The sequence below is a fragment of the Sinocyclocheilus grahami genome, unplaced genomic scaffold (genome assembly GCF_001515645.1).
Source record: "Sinocyclocheilus grahami isolate Dianchi unplaced genomic scaffold, SAMN03320097.WGS_v1.1 scaffold4.1, whole genome shotgun sequence".
In the NCBI taxonomy this organism is placed as follows: Eukaryota; Metazoa; Chordata; class Actinopteri; order Cypriniformes; family Cyprinidae; genus Sinocyclocheilus; species Sinocyclocheilus grahami.
In genome coordinates, this window is record NW_015505183.1 from 1,694,194 (window position 1) to 1,714,263 (window position 20,070).

Below are 20,070 nucleotides of genomic sequence, written 5' to 3' on the forward strand. Positions count from 1 at the left end.
CCTTTCGGGCTTGAACTGATGGTAAAACTAACAACATTATTAACTGTCTTGATATTTACTTTGAAAGCTGAAGCTGCGATTATGGTTAGGGGCATTACATTTCCGACGTGTGCTTGTGGTGTTCGGCCAATCACAATGCACTGGGTCAGCTGGCCAATCAGAGCAGACTGCGCTTGTCAAAGGAGGGGGCTTTGTTGAAAACGACGCGTTTGAGAGAGGCGGGGCATAGAGGGCCTACAATAATGTACAGTATTTGAAAAATAATGTGTTTTTTGAACATTAAAGCATGTCAACATATTCTGTTACACCAAATACACAAAATAATGATCTTTAAAATAGCATCATATGACCCCTTTAAGGCTATCTATTGCATAAAGTCAGTGCTTCCCCTAGGTTTACGGCTTTTTTTATTTATTTCTGGACTCCTTTTTAATGGTTAAATTAAATGTTATTAATCAAAAATCATGTCTAATTAATTATAATCTAATTAATTAATTATCATGAAACTTAATTTAACATCAATTTATTAAAAGTTTAACACAAATTACATGTTTAGGGTCCTATGAAATGTTTTATTTTTACCAAATTCTGTGTTTTAGCATGTTAATTATTTGAAAGCATAAAACAAGTTTCATTTATTCTTACAATAGCCTTACGATTTTTCCCCTCAGAAATTCTGTGTTGTGTATTTACATTTTTAAAGGCATAAAACATTCATTTAATTTATCTTTTAAATAATGAAATTTTTTTGGAAAATAAAGGGGACTTAATATTACAATTAAAACATTGAAGAAATATTGTATGATTATTCCTTACAAATAAGGTTTTAATAAATTTAGTAGTAGTAGTAGCCTATTATGTACATTCTACTGAACAACAGTAATATATTTCTGCCGCAATGTTTTCAAGTTAAACCAAACTTTTATTTTGACGGGTTGCCGTGAATACCTTTACATTTCTGTGTGTATATGATATGAGGATAGTTTTACTCAAATGAAATGGTCAAATGCTCATGAAGTGACTCTCAGAGCAGTTCTGGAGATGTTCATGTATTTATGTCCTCATTAGTAAGACGGCAGACGTTAATATCACCTGAAGCGTCACGCGCGCTTCAGTACCAGTAGTAAACAAAACCGCGCGTCTGCACCATTCATTAACACACAGAATTCATATTTAAATAGTCGTTTTGCGGCTTAATATTTACAAATACTAGTGGGAGTGTGCTCACTTTTGTCTGCGTGCACACTTGTGTGTGTGTATGTGTGTGTGTGTGTGCGTGTGTGCGCATCGAGGCAGAACTCCGCTGTGCGCGATACAGAGAGCATGATCATGTAACGTAGAGACAGAAATGACATGCCATCGTGTAAATAAGATACAGTCTTTTACGATCGCTATGACAATTTTTTCAATACTTTTAACCATTTTCCTAAACTCTTAACACAGTTAGCACAACATCCATCTGTGTAGGCTACACAATTAACACATTTCTTGTTGCTTTGACACAAAATGCATACAGTTAACACAAATTTTAAATGCTTGAACTTCTTTTACACACAAGCTCAACCAAGACCAAAACAATGTCATTTTACTGGCAAATTTTCAAATGCTTTCACACTGTATGTCAGATCAGATAACATAATTTTCTAAAACTAACTTATAGGCTAAAGTCAAAGTGAACAGCTGTTCGTATTGTGAATTGAAACACAAATATGTCTCCTGTATTTTATTCCATTGCTAATGAGAAAGAGCTGATTGAAATTATGCAAATATATAAATTACAGCTTATTCCCATCTAGAAAACACACTCAGGTGTTGAGGTTCTTTCAGTCGCATGACCATATGATATACAGTAAAAGAGGACCTCTTCGGGCTGATCTTGTGTGGAAAAGTATTTTTCTTAAATTCTGGAATAGTACTATTCTTTAAAAAAAAACTTGTCCCTTTTAGACTTGCCCTCTATTCATTTACTGCTTGTTTTCTAAAAAAAAAAAAAACTAACACTAGCTTTTCTAATCTTTTTGTATTCTATCTATTTGTTTTCTTTTTATTTATTATATAATTTTAAAAAAGTGCTTTGTGTACTGCGTTAAGCTAACTGAGACTTGTTATAGCACTTGCATATCATTGCTCTTTTGTTGATTTTGATTGCTTCCATTGTCCTCATTTGTAAGTCGCTTTGGATAAAAGTGTCTGCTAAATGACCAAATGTAAATGTAAATGAAATGAAAAGTGCACTCCTGCATAAATGTGAGATTTTAGAAGATCTGTACCAAAGACTGGTGCCAGAGAATGGGGAGACCACTTGCCAATATATGTGATCACATGGTACAATGTGGCATGCCACCATTCCCAGTGCAGTCAGAGCCTGGTTTGACAACCATTCGAGAATTATGTCTCTTTTTCTTGCCCCTTACTCCCCTTTCCTCAACCCCATTGAGGAGTTTTACTGAGCCTGGAGATGGAAGGTTTTTGACCATCGTCCCTCCAGATGTCAGACAATACCAGGAAGGATAAGGCATACCAAAAGTTTATTTTCAAGATGCCTTGCCAGAGAAGATATCAGGTGTGATGTGGATGAGAACATGTGGCCAAATGCAGAAGACCAGGCAGATTGCATTACATTTATTTTTTATTTTTTTATTCTTCTGTGGCTTTTTCTGTTTGTATATATTTTGTATTTTCACATAATAAATGACAGTTATATTGTACATATTTATTTTGTTTTCTTGCATTCTTGTTTTCTTTTTAGTTTTTTTCTAATGTTCTGTTGCAAATAAAGCCTTTACTGCAGCAATTCTGTCCAGTTTCTACCCCAGCATGGGGAGAAGCACTCTGGGGAGCGCTTTTAAGCCGGGCTGAACACCGAGCTCGGACCCCTCGCTCGGGAGTCTTGCCGACCTCGGGGCTCTCTCACTTGACAGCACGCCAAATATGCATAACCTCTATGTGTGAACTCGTGAAATGACTTCTGTTGTGATCTAGCACTATAGAGAAAATAAAAGTAAATAAAATTAACTTGACCTTCAAGGGGGCGGGGCGCCGCCTAATATAATGGCAGGGCAAACACTGATAAATTACTATATAAATACCGGTAAACGTGACGTGACTGGACTTTACTGGAGTACTGAACTGCAGAGCTCATGCAACATCCACATCGCTGTAATCAAATGCGTTTTAAACTGCTACTTAACCTAAGGTTGCTCCACAAGGACTGTCCCTGTAATAAGTTAACTTTAAGTCAATTTGGACAAAACCGTAGGTCACAAGCATCGGCTAAAGAAATCAAATCAACTAACAGACTTAGCTGGAGTAATCACAATGCATCACATTACATCCTCTTGTTATTTGTTTAACAAGTCTCTTTAGCTGATCCATTCATTCAGGACTCTCAATAGCCCACCCATTCCAAAAGGCCAGGTCAACATAATGGACAATGTACTTCTTAAAGATTTTTTAAATGAAGAACATCAGAGAAAGGACATTGTGCAGCATATTGGCATGATGTGACTTTTCTAGAGTGTATTGATTTCCTCCCAACCGTGTTTCCTCATGTGCTAACAGCATGTGGGCGGTCACAAGGCCTTGAGCTAAATAACAGTCCATGACACCTGGTTCATCCTAGGGCTGTGACCCTGAACCAGATCCAAGGGCACTCTCTGTTGTATTGTCATCTAGAAACGAGTTCACCGGCTGCTAAACCCTCACATAACCATCTTCAGGTTTCGACAGCTCATCTCATGGTTGTTTTATTAGCTTTTCACTCATGGTCTACTTAATTTTTTTTCCCTCCATGATTCTATTTCCTTTCAAACCTAAAACAAATCGGTTTGCTTTATTTTTTCAATGTAGAATATATTTTCAATTTTTTATTCTGAAAAGGTGATATTGATGTTTTCCCTTCCTGCCAAATGGTTGTAAGTCGTCTTATCTCCAGAACGACTAGCATATGTTACGTATTGATTGTCTTTTGTCTGACAATGCGCTAACCGCTATTGACAAACACATCCAATCATACTTTCCTGAGCCTGCTGTCCATAAAGACACAGAATCAAACCCCAATCATGGGTCACATATGCTATCTAACAGCTTCATTTGAGTTGTGCTCTAACTCGTCACTGTCACTTATCACAGGCTCATCTTGGGCATCACCGTCACTCTCACTGAGACACCAAACCTGTTGAAAACTCACATTTATCTACAATTGTAATTTTACTCATACAAAGCCCATGTTATTAGAAGGCAGTTAGTAGGCAGACACTGTATTTTTGGAAGCACAAGCTGTTTCTGCTGTTACAAAAAAGCACCAAAAATGAATCATGAAACAATGAGAACAAGAGGAGAACAATGATGGACAGCAAGGTTTTTACTGAATAATGACTTAGTCATGTGACGTACATGAGATTTAAACAGATTACAGAAAAAGCATACAGTATCTCAGCTATTACATCCTGAAATTTTTTTTAAAATATAGCCTAGATGGCATTTTAACAGAGAACTTAATTTAAAGAGGCAACGTCTACCAGAGTGCCACTTTCTCTCAACACCACAGAAAAGGTCACAGAGAGCCCGAGAGTGACACGCGCAAACATTCTTCTGAGTTCTGCCCATTATCCATTCATCTTTGGATGAAAAGCAGATTTTTCATAACAAGGCACTTTTGGAGATAAACTATAAAGCCCAAAAGAATCCACAGCTATCTAATTTTAAAGTAAGAAAGCATTTAGAAGTTTGCATGAATATGCAGCCTCTAAAGTACTAATCCACAGTTTAATGTTGATGTTTGAAATGTGAAATATACAAGAAAAGTGCCCAAGGAAAGGGGAAAAAGGGGAAAATTATGCAGGCAATAACATTTCCAGATGCTATGTGTTCAGTCAAGGACCTTCAGAGCAGAGAGGGTGTTTGATTAATAGAGCATCAGTGCTGAGAAGCAGCCCTGTGAATGACCTTCACATATCCATTTCTCCATCAGACATGACAAGCAGATGGATGGAGACAGACGGGTATGTGAATGGATGGATGGATGGATGGGTGGGTGGATGGAGACAGACAGGTACATGAAAGGATGGATGGATGGATGGATGGATGGGCGTACAGATGGACAGACAGATGGGTGGATGGATTGAGACTGACGGGTACATGGATGGATGGATGGATGTACAGACAAATGGGTGGATGGATGGATGGATGGAGACAGACGGGTACATGGATGGATGGATGGATGGAAGTATGGGTGGATGGATGGAGACAGACAGGTACATGAAAGGATGGATGGATGGATGGCCGTACAGATGGACAGACAGATGGGTGGATGGATTGAGACAGACGGGTACATGAATGGATGGATGAATGGATGGATGTACAGATGGACAGACAGATGGGTGGATGGACGGATGGATGCAGACAGACGGGTACATGGATGGATGGATGGATGGAAGTATGGGTGGATGGATGGAGACAGACAGGTACATGAAAGGATGGATGGATGGAGACAGACAGGTAAATGGATGGATGAAAGGATAGTACAAGTACATGGACAGATGGACGGACGGATGGATGGATGGGACAGAAAGGTAAGTGGATAGATGGAGACAAACAGGAGCATGGATGGATGGAAAGATGGAAACAGACAGATAAACAGATGGATGGATTGATGAATGAATGAATGAATCAATGAATGAATGAATGGAAACATTGGTGGAGCGACACATATTAGATTGCAGGTTAGTGGTTTTGGGCCTCTGGCCTGTCCAGCTTTAGAATAAACTGCAAACAAAAGGCTTGTCGATGATTAGACCTGTAAGAACATCTACCGACTGGCCACGTTTCCCACTCTAAAAGTAGGTGAAGACATCCATGTGAAAATAAAAAAATGTGCTTCCAATCATCCTCTGTGGCAGGATAAATGGGAAAGAAGAGGCTGATGTGAGGCCTTGTATTGATTCAGTTTCTATGGCCACAAATACCTGGCAGTATAATAACTAAGCCTGTGTGCTTCAAGATTCACAGCTTTTAAGGCATCAAATGGCCTTGCTGTTATCAGCTAATCATGCTGCTCCCCACACAGGCTGGCTATACATCTACGACTGCATGAAAGGACCAGAGAGAGAGGTAGATATTAATAGTTTTAGAGGCAGATCTCAGGCCAGTGGTGTGTGCTGAAGCGATGCTAAATGTCCAGGAATGTAAGTAGCTGGGTTATGGAGGGCCCTTGATGGGGGCTTTGTTTTTGTTTGACCTGCAGAAAGTAATAAAGTCACTGTCTGTGTCCAAGAGAGAAGGTACTTGCATTGCTGCCCAGTAAGCCAATTTTATACATTTAGGCTTAATTTTATACATCATTCTTGGCCAAATTTAATAGTATTAAGTTTAATAATATTAAACAGCTAGATGTCCACAACAAAATATATGGGAAGTATTTTCTCTTTAATAAGCCCATTTTTTCATATTTAATTATGTGTGATTATACACATTTTATAATTTGCATTTAACACTGTTTTAGCCTTCTGTCTGCGACCCTATAAAGTAGATAAAGTTTCAAACGGGAGAGCAGAAACTCTAAAAGGGGCCAGATCAAAAGGTTAGGCCCCCTTTTGGATCTCCCGACTGCAACTATTTTCCTCTCATCCTATCAGAACATACCTGCTGTGACCACATTTTCGGTCACAACCCACCAGTTGAAAACCACTCCACTAGGTGTAACAAACAAGGCTCTTGAAATAAATGTAGGCTACGCTTGTAAATTTACACTCTCCTCTTTGAGATCTACAGAACTTAACACACTCTTGACTGTATAGCCTACCAGAATGCACAAATATCAAAAAGCACTCCTCTACCAAACCCACTCGTTCACAACAAGCATCAAAGTAAATACTCCCTGGCTGTGTCAGTCATTAATTTACACAGTGAACAGACAAAGAAAAATGAAGGAGAATACAGAATGACATGAAAAAATATTCCAGTCTGCCTGCCTCTGTCTCTTTCTCTTTCTGGTGCAATCACTAACAGTAATGAAAGGCATCATGTAATCGATAAGACAGCGCTCGAAGATGAACTGCTGGTGAGTTTGACAGGAAACTTATGTGTATGTAGATCTTTCAAATTTTTTAAAAATTTGTGTGCACGTGGAAGTGCACACGCCACAGTCTGAATGACATACTTTGTTGTATAACAAACTTAGCAGAGTATTCCTCTGCCTTGCATTTCTAAGCAGACGGAGAGGTATGGGAGATATTAAACGTCTCCAGTGATGAGCTTGCCATCAGAGAGAGGATGTGACTATTGGATGAATCAGCCTCTGACTCTTCTACCTCCTATAAGATGAGCAACACACCTCTAAATGTTTAATGCAGCCATTAGGATATTTGGGCTGCTGTGTCAATATGCTATAGATTAGCAGCTTTGAAAGCAGTCCGATGTATGATGATAATCTCCGCTCTATTAACAGACAGCAAGTTATTTCTGCCATGGGCCACATTTGGTCCAATCAGCCATCCAATTTTATCTGATTTATAATCAAGAATCTTTGTTAAAGAATTCACAGTACAATGGGATGGTTTGCCAAAACAATTTAAATTCTATCATCATTTAGGGGCCATTCACACAAAATGTATTTCTTGTTTAAAAAACATGACACCCAGGCAAGTGGAATGAAAAAAAAATGCTAGGTCTAAGTTCTAGGTTTAAAAATTTTAATTTTCAGCACCGTGTTTTTATAATTGTCAAAAACATTAATCTAGCACATTTACATGGAAATACAATAGTTCTGTGTGAACGAACTCTTACTCACCCTCATGTTCCAAATCCAAACCCATATCATATTTTTCTGTGTAACACAAAATTACATTTTGAAGAGTGTACTGGTTATGATTTTTGCATTCAATTCAAATTAATGAGTTTTTAAGCTTCAAAAAGGACATAAAACCACCATTAAATATCTTCAATGTATCCCAAAAGTATTTCGAACAACTCTGTGCGCAACAAAAAGCAGAAAAGGAATAGCCTAATTCACACACAAAAAAAAATTCTATCATCATTTATTCCCTCAGAATAGGGCATATGAGTGCTGTGAACTACTTTTATAATGTTTCAGGTGCTTTTTTTGTGCTTTGTGGAGACTAGCAAGCCACCGTCACTACCCAAGTCACTATATCCACATTTGTTGTATCCACTTTATTTTTCAACGTAGAGTAAGCTATTTCCTGTGAATGTGCGAGACTTCTGATTCATTAGCTGCTAGGTAAATAACTAGAGGAATAACAAAGTCAGTTAATGTTAAAACTATTTGCACTACAAATTAGGGCTGGGAGGTATGGCGGTATATATGTCGTTACTGCGGAATAAAGTGTCTATCGTTAGAGATTTTGCTATATCGTGTATTCCGCGGTATCAAATATATCTGCGTAACATACTGTTTAAACGTTATATTCACCTTTGAGTGATAAGGAAACATGCATGAATGAGAAAATAAAGAGTGACACACTTGATCGAGTTATTAAGTGCAATAACCAGTGAAAAATAACTCAATGCGGTGCTCGCACTGACTGACACACACGAAGCACAACTCAGAAAGCGCGTCCCAGACAGCATGTGATCGCGAATTTGGGACGTGCATGATGTTTAATGAAGTTATTAAGTGAAAGGGAAAAAAGCTCAATCCACTGCTCGCGCTGACTGACACACAGCCTAAGCGCACGCACTGAAAGCCCCTCTCAGACAGCATGCGATCACGAAAACAGATCTCTTTCCTGTTTTATTGTGCTTGAATGGTCAAATAAGCACACTGTTATGTCATAATGCCCGTCGTGTGGAGTACTGAAGTAAGCACAGTCGGTTATATGTTAAAGGGGTCATATGATGCTGCTAAAAAGAACATTATTTTGTGTATTTGGTGTAATGAAATGTGTTTATGCGGTTTATAGTTAAAAAAACACATTATTTTCCGCATACTGTACATTATTGTTTGTCCTCTATGCCCCGCCTTTTTGAAACGCGTCGATTTTTACAAAGCTCATCGGTCTGAAAAAGCGGGGTGTGCTGTGATTGGCCAGCTATCCAGTGTGTTGTAATTGGCCGAATACCTCAAGCGTGAGACGGAAATGTTACGCCCCTCACCATACTGTTGATACCGTGTCCAGGCCGGAGCGACGAGACAAAAACATTAAAACCCATTACAAACGAGGCATTTGTTGCATCCAGTGGGGACATAATTACTGATTCTAATGACTTATACGGTCTTTTTACGCATTGCGTTGCATTGCATCGCGCCGTGTAAACATAAAACCCTGTCTGCATTTGTGATCAGAGAAATGACAAACAACAAGTGCTACTCCACACTGCCCAAAACTCGCATTTGAAACATCAGTGGCAAATCCTTTAAATGAAAATGTACTTACTTGAGTCAGAACTGCCGGCATTTTATTCTAACGTTACTCTCCCAGGATCAGTAAACAGTCCTCCATAAAATGTGCTGCACACATCTGGATATTTGGGTTAAACTGTTCTGGAACAGTGTTGTAAATACAACTTAACCACTGATTTGTAGTCGTGTCCTCGTTTGGAAGACCAAACAAAGTAGTTTCGCTTTCACAACGAAAAACACAGCGGCCTAGCGGAAGAGCTGTGGCCGGGCTAGAGTGAGCAGAGGCGGCGGAGTTGAGAACGGCGCAGCCGGCGGATCCGATGAAGGAGCGGCAAGCACATGTGACGACCCCGGGCTTCGTCCACGGTGAAAGCCGATCCGGCGATCCACAGCACTAAGTTGATGTATTCCCTCAGCGACCAGCACAGATCAGCTCTAGGCATGACGAAACGGATATTCAAATACGCACACTGTAATGTAAAATGCCCTTCGTGTGGAGTATTCAAGTAAACACAGTCGGTTATATGTTAAATAAATGTAAAACAGTTGGGTGAAAACCGGATGTGTTTCAGTATATTGGATCCATGCAGTCGTAATATTATTCTTACTACATGTTAAATAAACCTAGCCTACTGTAGCTGAATAAATTAAGTTTATTTCATATTTATTTGTTCTGTTGTGCTTGTAATTTGCTTCTTTTTTAAAATTTTTATAACAAAAATAAAATAAAAATAGCTATATCAAGGTATACATCATTATCGTGAAATAAAAGTTCTCATACCGTGAAATAAGATTTTGGTCCTATTGCCCACCCCTACTACAAATTATCTGTTTATAATTATGATAATAAATTAAAATAATATGATAATAATATGATACCAAATACCAGTTTTCCACATTAAGCAGCATAATTGACTGCTACATACAGGTAAAACAAGGCTTCTTCACTAAGGAAATAAATTCATACAGGTTTGGACTACAGAATAGGCCGAATACCTTTTAGAATTTAAATGTTTGCTCAAAACAGTGAAGACTATGCAGTGTTTTATTTATACACTTTATTCAATTTCTGTAATATATCTTTCTACATGTTAAATAAACCTAGCCTACTGCAGCTGAATAAATTAAAAGTTTATTTCATATTTATTTGTTCTGTTGTGCTTGTAATTTGCTTCTTTTTTAAAATTTTTATAACAAAAATAAAATAAAAATAGCTATATCAAGGTATACATCATTATCGTGAAATAAAAGTTCTCATACCGTGAAATAAGATTTTGGTCCTATTGCCCACCCCTACTACAAATTATCTGTTTATAATTATGATAATAAATTAAAATAATATGATAATAATATGATACCAAATACCAGTTTTCCACATTAAGCAGCATAATTGACTGCTACATACAGGTAAAACAAGGCTTCTTCACTAAGGAAATAAATTCATACAGGTTTGGACTACAGAATAGGCCGAATACCTTTTAGAATTTAAATGTTTGCTCAAACTATCCCTTTAATGTTTTGACCTAAAATTTAACACAGTATTTTACCATCAAAACTATCCTTATGACAACTTTGTTTCCCTAGAGGTGAAGTGTGAAGAAAACTGCTTGGTCCAAAATATATTCGCACCTTCTGAGCAGGACAATGAGCAAACAAAACAGCTGTTTAGCTCCAGGAAAGACTTATAATTTAAACTTAAGAGTGAGCTGGTTGTCATACTGATGTGAGTTGATGGCTATAATGAGGAATAGTCAAATTAACAGACATGCCCTTAACAACTCAGCAGCTCCTGAGAGGGACTGCAGTCTAGATCACAACCTTAATTAGCACATGGGGGAAATTTAGGTCAGTTTAAGCACAGGAGCGAGGGTTTAGCCATGACTTAAGGAGGGTAATTAATTAGTCACATGCAGATACTAAACAGGCTCATTAGTGAAGTGACTGTGGGCTAAAGGACATCTGTGTGTCTGTGCATGCGTTAATAGTTGTGAACATAAAGACGCAAAATAAATGAACATAATCCATGTTGTGAAATAGCTCATTTCATGGTATGTAGATGTAACAAATGCAACTCTTGTAGGACAGAAAAAACGGAATGCACATTATATATAATCTGTCAGTTTATTTCGTAAATCCATGCTCATGTCCTTATGTTTGAAAATGCTCCTCTCAACTATTACACAGATTTACTCTAAAATAAGAAAATATTATCTTTCAATAAGGCGATAAGAGCTGCCAGTTTAAACTGATGGGCTTTTATACTTGTTACGGGAATCTAATACATCTTCATCTCTGGCCAACTCAGACGCTATCAAGAGACGGGCCCATTTTAGGCAATTATACCGCAGCCTGTACTGATGGGGGTGATGTCGTGCAGGCACGATGAGAATGATGGGTAACTGTCAGCGGTGTGGTGAAAAATAGGATCCATATTGTATTAAAATAAATGTCTAAAGCCAGCAGAAACTCCATTTTGAAGTGACAGTTTGTTTTGTAGATGCTAGTATATGTGCAAAAAGAAAAGTAGAAAAAAGCGAAAAAGACAGACAGAAGAACGTACAGTAGTAAATCCAGGACAATGCTGCAAATCACGAACAACCTGTTCAAGTTAGAATGTTACTCTTTGTTTTCCCCACTCAGAATAAAGACTATATAGACAACAAAAATATCAGTGCATGGGAATAATGCATCATGATTCATGTGTCCAATGTCTGAGTCAGTTCATGAAATTACTAATGACCTGTGTTAATGTAATTTATGAAACAAATCTCATCAGAATAGTGTTTTTAAAACAGTAAGACATTAAACCAGTTACAATTAAAACAGACACTAAACCATTAACACGGGTATAGTCGCATTAATATAAGAAGAACATTAATACAGTACACTAGCACTAGGCCATTACACAACAAATCGTTCAGTTTGCTTACATAACTCATATTTTTCGTTCATTTTCGAAGGACGCACTCTCCGGAAGTCGCATTTGTCGGCTGCATACATCATTAAGGCTGCCTCTTTTCAGAAAAGTAACCACTGCATTCCAAAGTAAGACAATAATTCACACCAATGCAATAATTCAAAGAATAACAGCCAACTTTTTTATAATTTTTTATAACGGTTACTTAAAGGGATAGTTCACCATCAGTTGCTGGTCCCCATTGACTTGCATTGTTTTTTTTTTGGGGGGGGGGGGTTCCATCCTATGGAAGTCAATCAATAGGGACCACCAACTGGAGGTGAGCAAATAGCATTCGAGCTGTGAAGAAACATTTCATCGGTTGGACATATACTGAACGAATATGCCCACTGTACTAAACAAGTCTAAACAAGACTCCGAGAGGCACAGAATTAGACATCTTTTTGGTGAACGAAAATAATGAACAGTTATATCTAGTAGTAGTGAACGAACTGAATGAATGAAACATCTCTTTTCGAGACCGTCAAAAAGATAGAATAGCTCACAACAAGGAAAATGAATGATTCATTAACACAAGACATTCGCTTGTCACCACCTGGCGTAATGATGGTGAACCGACTTAAAAGAATCGAGTCTTTAAGATGAATCAAAATCCCCAGCAACGATTGTAATCCTTTGATGCGGATGGAAAAATAAAGTTTACAGCAATACTTAATGCTTGCTGGAAATACTTCTGTTGTGTATTCATCTGTGTTAATTATCACACGTGTCCCGCATATTTTTAGTGTTTGTTTAACTTAAAAAAAAAAAATACTTCAAAACAAGAATAACAAATCAACACGCACTCACCACTGAATTCTTCATGGTGGATTTCACTGTAAACCCTTCCGTTTTCAGTTCTCCTTTAGCCAAAGGATGAAATGTTCGCATTTTCGTACACATTGCTAACTAAACACAGTTTCAGCTCAAAAAGAGCAATACAAATTAAAAGACTAAAACTGCTAACTCAATGGCGTCGCATTAGTTTGTCTGTTAGGGTTACCAAGCTTAATGCTTGCTGGAAATACTGCTGTTGTGTATTCATCTGTGTTAATTATCACACGTGTCCCGCATATTTTTAGTGTTTGTTTAACTTAAAAAAAAAAAAATACTTCAAAACAAGAATAACAAATCAACACGCACTCACCACTGAATTCTTCATGGTGGATTTCACTGTAAACCCTTCCGTTTTCAGTTCTCCTTTAGCCAAAGGATGAAATGTTCGCATTTTCGTACACATTGCTAACTAAACACAGTTTCAGCTCAAAAAGAGCAATACAAATTAAAAGACTAAAACTGCTAACTCAATGGCGTCGCATTAGTTTGTCTGTTAGGGTTACCAAGGACTCACTTAAGGACGCGCTGCGGTTGCTATGGAGGGTAAAAAGAAACCCGGATGTTCATCTTGCTATGGAAACAGCTCGCGCTTTGTAGTCGTTTATCAAACGTCATTAAAAATTAAAGCAAGATTGGAAATTATAGTGTAGCAAACTTATAATCAATATTGTAAACTAAAGCATTATGTTCCAGTGATATATGTGAGTGCATGAGGCATAGATTTTCTCAGCACATCTATCTTTTATTCAGTATAATTAGATTTTGTTTTTCCAATAAATATTTTAAGGGTTTTTGGTTTGGTTCACATTTGAAGTTTTAAAAGTAGACATGTGAGACCAGTAAAACAGCAAATAACATCTTATGTGTCTGTCCTGGGACGATTTTTAAGGGTCTAATGAGTACGGTGGTTCTCAACCTTTTTGACAATATAACTTTTGTCATTTAATTTAACTATAAAATGCAGTCACACATATGCTTCTTTGATACTTAATGAAAAATATTTTTTGACATTATACAGAAACAAAATAAACAGTTTTTTTTACACATGACAGTTTTGTTTCTATACCCTGGGAGGGGGGGGGAGCATTCATTGCATTGCATTGCATGTTTGTTTGTTTTTTTATTTGTTTGTTGTTGTTTTACATTTGAAGTTAGATTTCTAAAATAAAATTATATTTAATATTAAATTTAGTAAATATTAAAATTCATCATTTATTTTAAATATTATTTTAAAAAATAATACTATAACAAATCAATATAAATATTAACTGAAATAATTGTTGTTCATCTTTTGGCCCACTTAAAAGTTTCCTGACGCCTCTCTCTAGTGGATCTCAGGTTGAGAGCTGATGTATTCGCCCTAGGGCCTCCCTCATCACAAGGCCTGGGAAAAAAACATTCCCAGTTGCCCCGCCTCATTGATGGCACCGTGTCCGTCCTGCATCATGTGCTTAAGCAGTGATGCTGTATCCTACAGGTTTACTAGCACATTGTCTGCTAAATCTAGAGAGAATTTGACTGCACTAAATCATTCCACTATAAGAGTTTGGCACTTTTAATCTCTGGTGTGTCTTTGCCTCCGGACTCTTCGCAACAGTAGGCTACAGTAATTAATCTTCAGAGTGGTGTGCAAGCAGTTTCTCTGAAAACTCCTATTTGGTTTTTATGACTCCACCGAGAAAGGAAATGCCATGTATGTGTGTGTTTGAGGGGAAATATTTGCAATGTTATACTCCTATTACAACCATTTGTAACATTTTTTAATGTAAAACCCGTTTACAAGGCAATCTCATGCTAACAGAACCTAGTAACCATATCAATTAACTCTGTTATTTATAGTTATCTGCCATATTTGTTTGCCTGTCTCATCAAAATGACACATACTGGACAGTTTCACATATTTTTACTGTTATCATGCTGTTTTTCCATATGACATCGCTAAAAGAATTGCCCCCAGACACAAACCATTAGATGCTGAGTGCGTGGGCCTCATTTATGCCATTCTCATAGCACTAATGATGTGTATGTGCGCAAGACCCTTTTTGATGTGCCAAGGTCTCAGTCCCACTGCCTCCACCGCACACACATGATATGTGTGTAATGAGTAAACAGCAGACCTTCATCTTCATCATCACGGCCTCCGCTCGCGTTTGATGTGTGTCTCATTTGGCCGTTTCTCTCTGGGCTTATGTGGCATCCACTGACACAGGCAGAAATTAGACAGCGATCAACAGAAAGTTTGGTGCTGCAGGACCATTAACAGGGGAAAATGCACGCCTCGGAGTAACAGAAGCAGGAACCGGGCTGAACACACACACAGCACAACCGACAGGACTCATCGGATATGCCAATCAGCATCCCCCAAACGGCCCATTAGGGCTGCGGGTTCGAATTTCTCTGCAGGACAGCCGCAGATGACACATCAGCAACTTGACTCTGTCAAGAAGTAAAACTGTGCGACTGTAATGAAGAGAAAACAAGATGGTAAACAATGCATCTGAGAGTACATTTCTGTATTGCATTATAAAAAGTCATCAGCATAAGAGTTTACTTCAGATTCACAGTGCACTGAGCAATACCCTCTCATGTTCAGTTTTATTGTTTGTGTACTTGTCTTCTCCTTTCCGCTTGCTTGGGTTGCTGTTTTGTGAGAGTATGCTTATAATTCAGGAGCTCAAAATTAGTTGTGCATCAAGAATATCTGGTGAATATCTGCAATAGTGTGTAGCGTTTGGACCAATCAGACACACAATTATTCATTATATTTAATGAATAATCCAGCAAACACCCTTACCCAGAAAGCAAACTATCTGTTAGAGTTCTGTGGACAAACCCAAAGAGGAATTAACACCCCAAAAAAGCAGAACAGGCCTCTGGTTACCATGGCAAGCAATGACAAATCATCTGTTAACACTGCTTTTATTGCTCAAAGGAATGCAGTCAGAGTAACTCTCACTCCATTTCCTCATAGGAAAGACGCATAATGCCCATAGAAATTAACTCTTCCCTATTAATTCATAGACAAACCTTTCTATGACCTTCCTATCATGCATATCCCCAGGTCATTGTGTATATTATTACTGTTCTTGTATATTGTCTTTTGTATTGTATACTGTTTTTTGCATGCTTATGATAGAATCCTTAGTTAATATAACCTCACCTATAGTGAATATAGTATCTACGAATTCGTATTTTCATTATCTAAGTGAAGTGAAGTGACATGTGGCCAAGTATGGTGACCCATACTAGGAATTAGTGCTCTGCATTTATCCCATCCAAAGTGCACACACACAGCAGTGAACACACACACCGTGAACACACACCCGGAGCAGTTTTTTGTTGTGGCACCCGGGGAGCAGTTGGGGGTTCGGTGCCTTGCTCAAGAGCACCTCAGTCGTGGTAGTTGGGGGTTCGGTGCTTTGCTCAAGAGCACCTCAGTCGTGGTATTGAAGGTGGGAGAGAGTGCATTGGAACTGGATTAGGTGTTGATGCAAAGCTATTAAAGATTCATAAAATCTTTAATAGCTCCCCCCACCTACAATCCCTGCTGGTACGAGAATCAAACCCGCAACCTTTGGGTTACGTGTCTGACTCTCTAACTATTAGGCCACGACTTCCCCACGGCTTCGGATAGGGATTCTCGGTGTCTATCATCGACCCGAGATTCAAGTTCCTAAATGAGAGGGTTTATTATATGTTGATAGCTATGCAACATATTAGTGTTTTATGAATCTTTAATAGCTTTGCATCAACACCTAATCCAGTTCCATATGCAAAATACCATGCTCAAAGGCAAAGAGTAAACTTTCCTTCCAAAAGTTTAAGCTCAGTGACACCCCAGAGGTGTGACCTCCACAGAAGTTTAAAGGCCTCATCAGTGACCCGCCTCTCTCTTCTCTCATCACCTTTCCGTCTTCCGCTTCGTCTAAGTCCCAGGGCCGCCGCAGCCGCACCTGGCAGGCCTGGCATGTCCTCACTCTTCACCTGGGAGAAAACTCTCCCAAGCACCACCGAGTCAGAATAACATCTTTGGAGTTCATCAACCTTCAAACCATCAAGACTTTCATCTGAGACTGCATCCAGACACTCATTCAACAGCCAAGGCAATGCAAGTATCGTACATTTAACTAAACGAAACAGAGGTTTAGTATAAGCTGTAGACCTCGTTGTAAAAGGGTGCTGATGGTTTGACTCAGGTGGTTAACTTGCCTCCTTTTCATAGCTTCATTCCCTGTTTCTCTAACAGTTTCATTCATTCAGTCTCATTTGCCCTTTCCCCATGTATGAGTGATTGTGTGTTTGTTTGTTTGTTAGACTAGTTATGTGTTAGTGTTTAGTTAATAAAACTTTTGTGCACAAATTATATGAGTGTCTGATTCTGTCACTGCTTGTAAATCGATGTCCCTTTTATGATTCGAACTAGTTACATGCTCTAATGCATTAATACTGTAAGAAAGTAATTTTCTCTGGCCACAAAAATAACATTTCTTAGAGTTTATATGAAATTACACAATGTTCGCTGGACGAATGGTTTATTTGATGGTAATATTAATTCTGCTACAGTTACTACTACTGGCAGCTGATATAAATAATTGTAATTATTTAAATACATTTCCCTTTTGAGATAATTTGCTACAAGTGCATGATCGAATTCCAGAGAGCTAAGAGTACAAAATAAATAAATTTAAACATATATTCAAATGGATTTACACACATCATCATTCAAATCTGTAATCTGTAAAAAAAATTATATTTTAAATTTTTTTTAAATATTTTTCTCTTATGCTCACAAAGGTTGAATTTATTTGGTCAAAAAACAGTAAAACCTGTAATATTCTGAAATATCACAATGTTATATGAATCGCTCTTAAGGCTGCATAGAATCTTTCTGAATTATAAAAGCTATTTTAAGTCGGTCTCCTGTAGGATATCAGACCGAATCAGACAATGTAAGATTTGATAAAGAACAGTTGAAACACGAGGAGCCCAAATCCCACAGAGGCCCAAGACACCGGATGTCGTAAATCAGAGCCTGGCGCCACAAACCTGAACCAACCAGCAGCTTTGAGTAGCTCACAGCATTTAAACAAAAGAACACTTATTGACAATTCCAAGGAGATTGTCAATTTTGGGGCAAGTAATTAAGATTAATGGTCAAAAGAGATGCCCGGCGTGACCATCACATGGTAACCAGTGATAGCAATCACAAGCTCTTTGGATTGACTCCCCCACTTAGGAGACAAAGAACAAACAGATTCCTTACCGACCTTTTAACCTCTGGTCTTCACAGAATATGTCCTCATCCACAGAATGCTACAGAAACTACCTTTCCATGTAAATATGCATCTAAATGACACTAAAAGTACTTGTTGTGAGCAACAACAAAAATCATTTCTATTGGATATAAATATCCATTGCAGAATTGATGTCATATGGCTCGTTCACTGAATCGCTGGCCGTCTCAGTGATCAGCCGTAAAACAGTGATTCTGTCCAAATTCCCTTACATATTATTGGTGGAGTTCCCTTTAAAATCTTCTATGATTCCCTTTGAGCTAAATTGACCTGTTTCCCTTACACTCCTCTTTAAGGCAGTGAAAAACAACACACTCTTAGATAATATTCCAAAGATCAGATCCATACAACAATCAATACCCTGCAGGGACATATTGAGGACTTGTAATTTGTTTTGTTTTCTGTTGTTGTCATCCACGGTTGGCCTGTTTTAATCTTTTGTGGTGATTATTTACTCATTCTGTTTGAATCCAGTCTCTGATCCGACTGACTGCTCCTTTTGACTTTTTTCATTTGCCTGAGAATTATTAACTGAGCTTAATCTTAATGCCGTAGAATAAAATTCCAATTTAGACAGGATTTTCTTAATCAGATGGGGCTACTTTCTTTAATCAATGAATCCCAGAGAAAAATGCTTAAAACAGCATCTTAAATCATCTATTTTAGCCTATTCTCACTCTCAAATGCAATTTCATTATTTTGCTGCCTGTTCCTATATCTAAAGTCAACATGAATTGCCATTTGCAACCCATTGTACTTTCATAATATAATGAATAAATGAAACAGGATATCCAATGAAAAATAAAGTAGAATAAGACTTGATGTTGTCCATCTGGAATTGACTGGATGGTGAAATTTGGATATCACATATTAAAATTTGCCAAAACAATGCCTACACAGCTATCTGGTTTTAGCCTTCATGGCCTTTATGTAAGCGGCAAAGGAATGTTGTTACAGAGGAACAACAAGTTATTGCATTTTGACAAAGATTAGAAGGCAAACGATTTTGTGTGCAAATTCCAGTCATTCCAATAGGAAACCATCCGATTGGGAGTTTTGCATGAGGGCGCATTTTGGTAACATGTCCAACAAACACCTGCTTGGCAATAGACAACAGACTTTCAGACCAAATTGTGACCACACCATAAGTAAATATTGTCAGTTTTGATTCATATTGACTATAAAGGGGGATATATTACCTGCTGAATTTCAATTTTGGACAGATTGTGGAGGTCTTTAGTGGGGTCTGCTATATTATTTCACTGATCTACATGGCAATAGGCACCTGTGCTCTTCAAGTGAATTTTCAGGAGATCAAATGGGCCTCCACACATATTATGTTCCCTTGGTGACACCTGAAAAGTCAAAAGCAGCAGACAGTGGACCTTTGAATTAGCATGGATGCAGGTAGACCGGAGGTTTTAACCCATTCCACCATTCCACCATTCTCTCTCTCTCTCTCTCTCTCTCTCTGAGCGGATGTTGGGAGTGAGTGGGCGGAGGCGGCGTGAGTGTGGTGTGGTACGAGGGAGTTTTCTGTTCCTTTTTTCTTAAATCTTTTTTTGATTTGGTTGAGTTGGTGTGTAGAAAAGAAAGTTTTTTGTTAAGCTAGAAGTTGCGAA

General features: G+C 38.1%; 1 protein-coding gene across 1 annotated transcript in view; it reads right to left on the minus strand.

Annotated features, from left to right (window-relative positions):
• The window catches only part of LOC107583491 (parkin coregulated gene protein homolog), a 106,399-nt gene extending 93,109 nt beyond the window's left edge, over positions 1 to 13,290 (minus strand). Inside the window, exon 1 of the mRNA XM_016269711.1 lies at positions 13,128 to 13,290. Within this exon, the coding sequence (XP_016125197.1) occupies positions 13,128 to 13,220 (93 nt within the window). The 5' untranslated portion in view covers positions 13,221 to 13,290. The remainder of the gene's footprint in view (positions 1 to 13,127) is intronic.
• Positions 13,291 to 20,070: the final 6,780 nt, after the last annotated feature.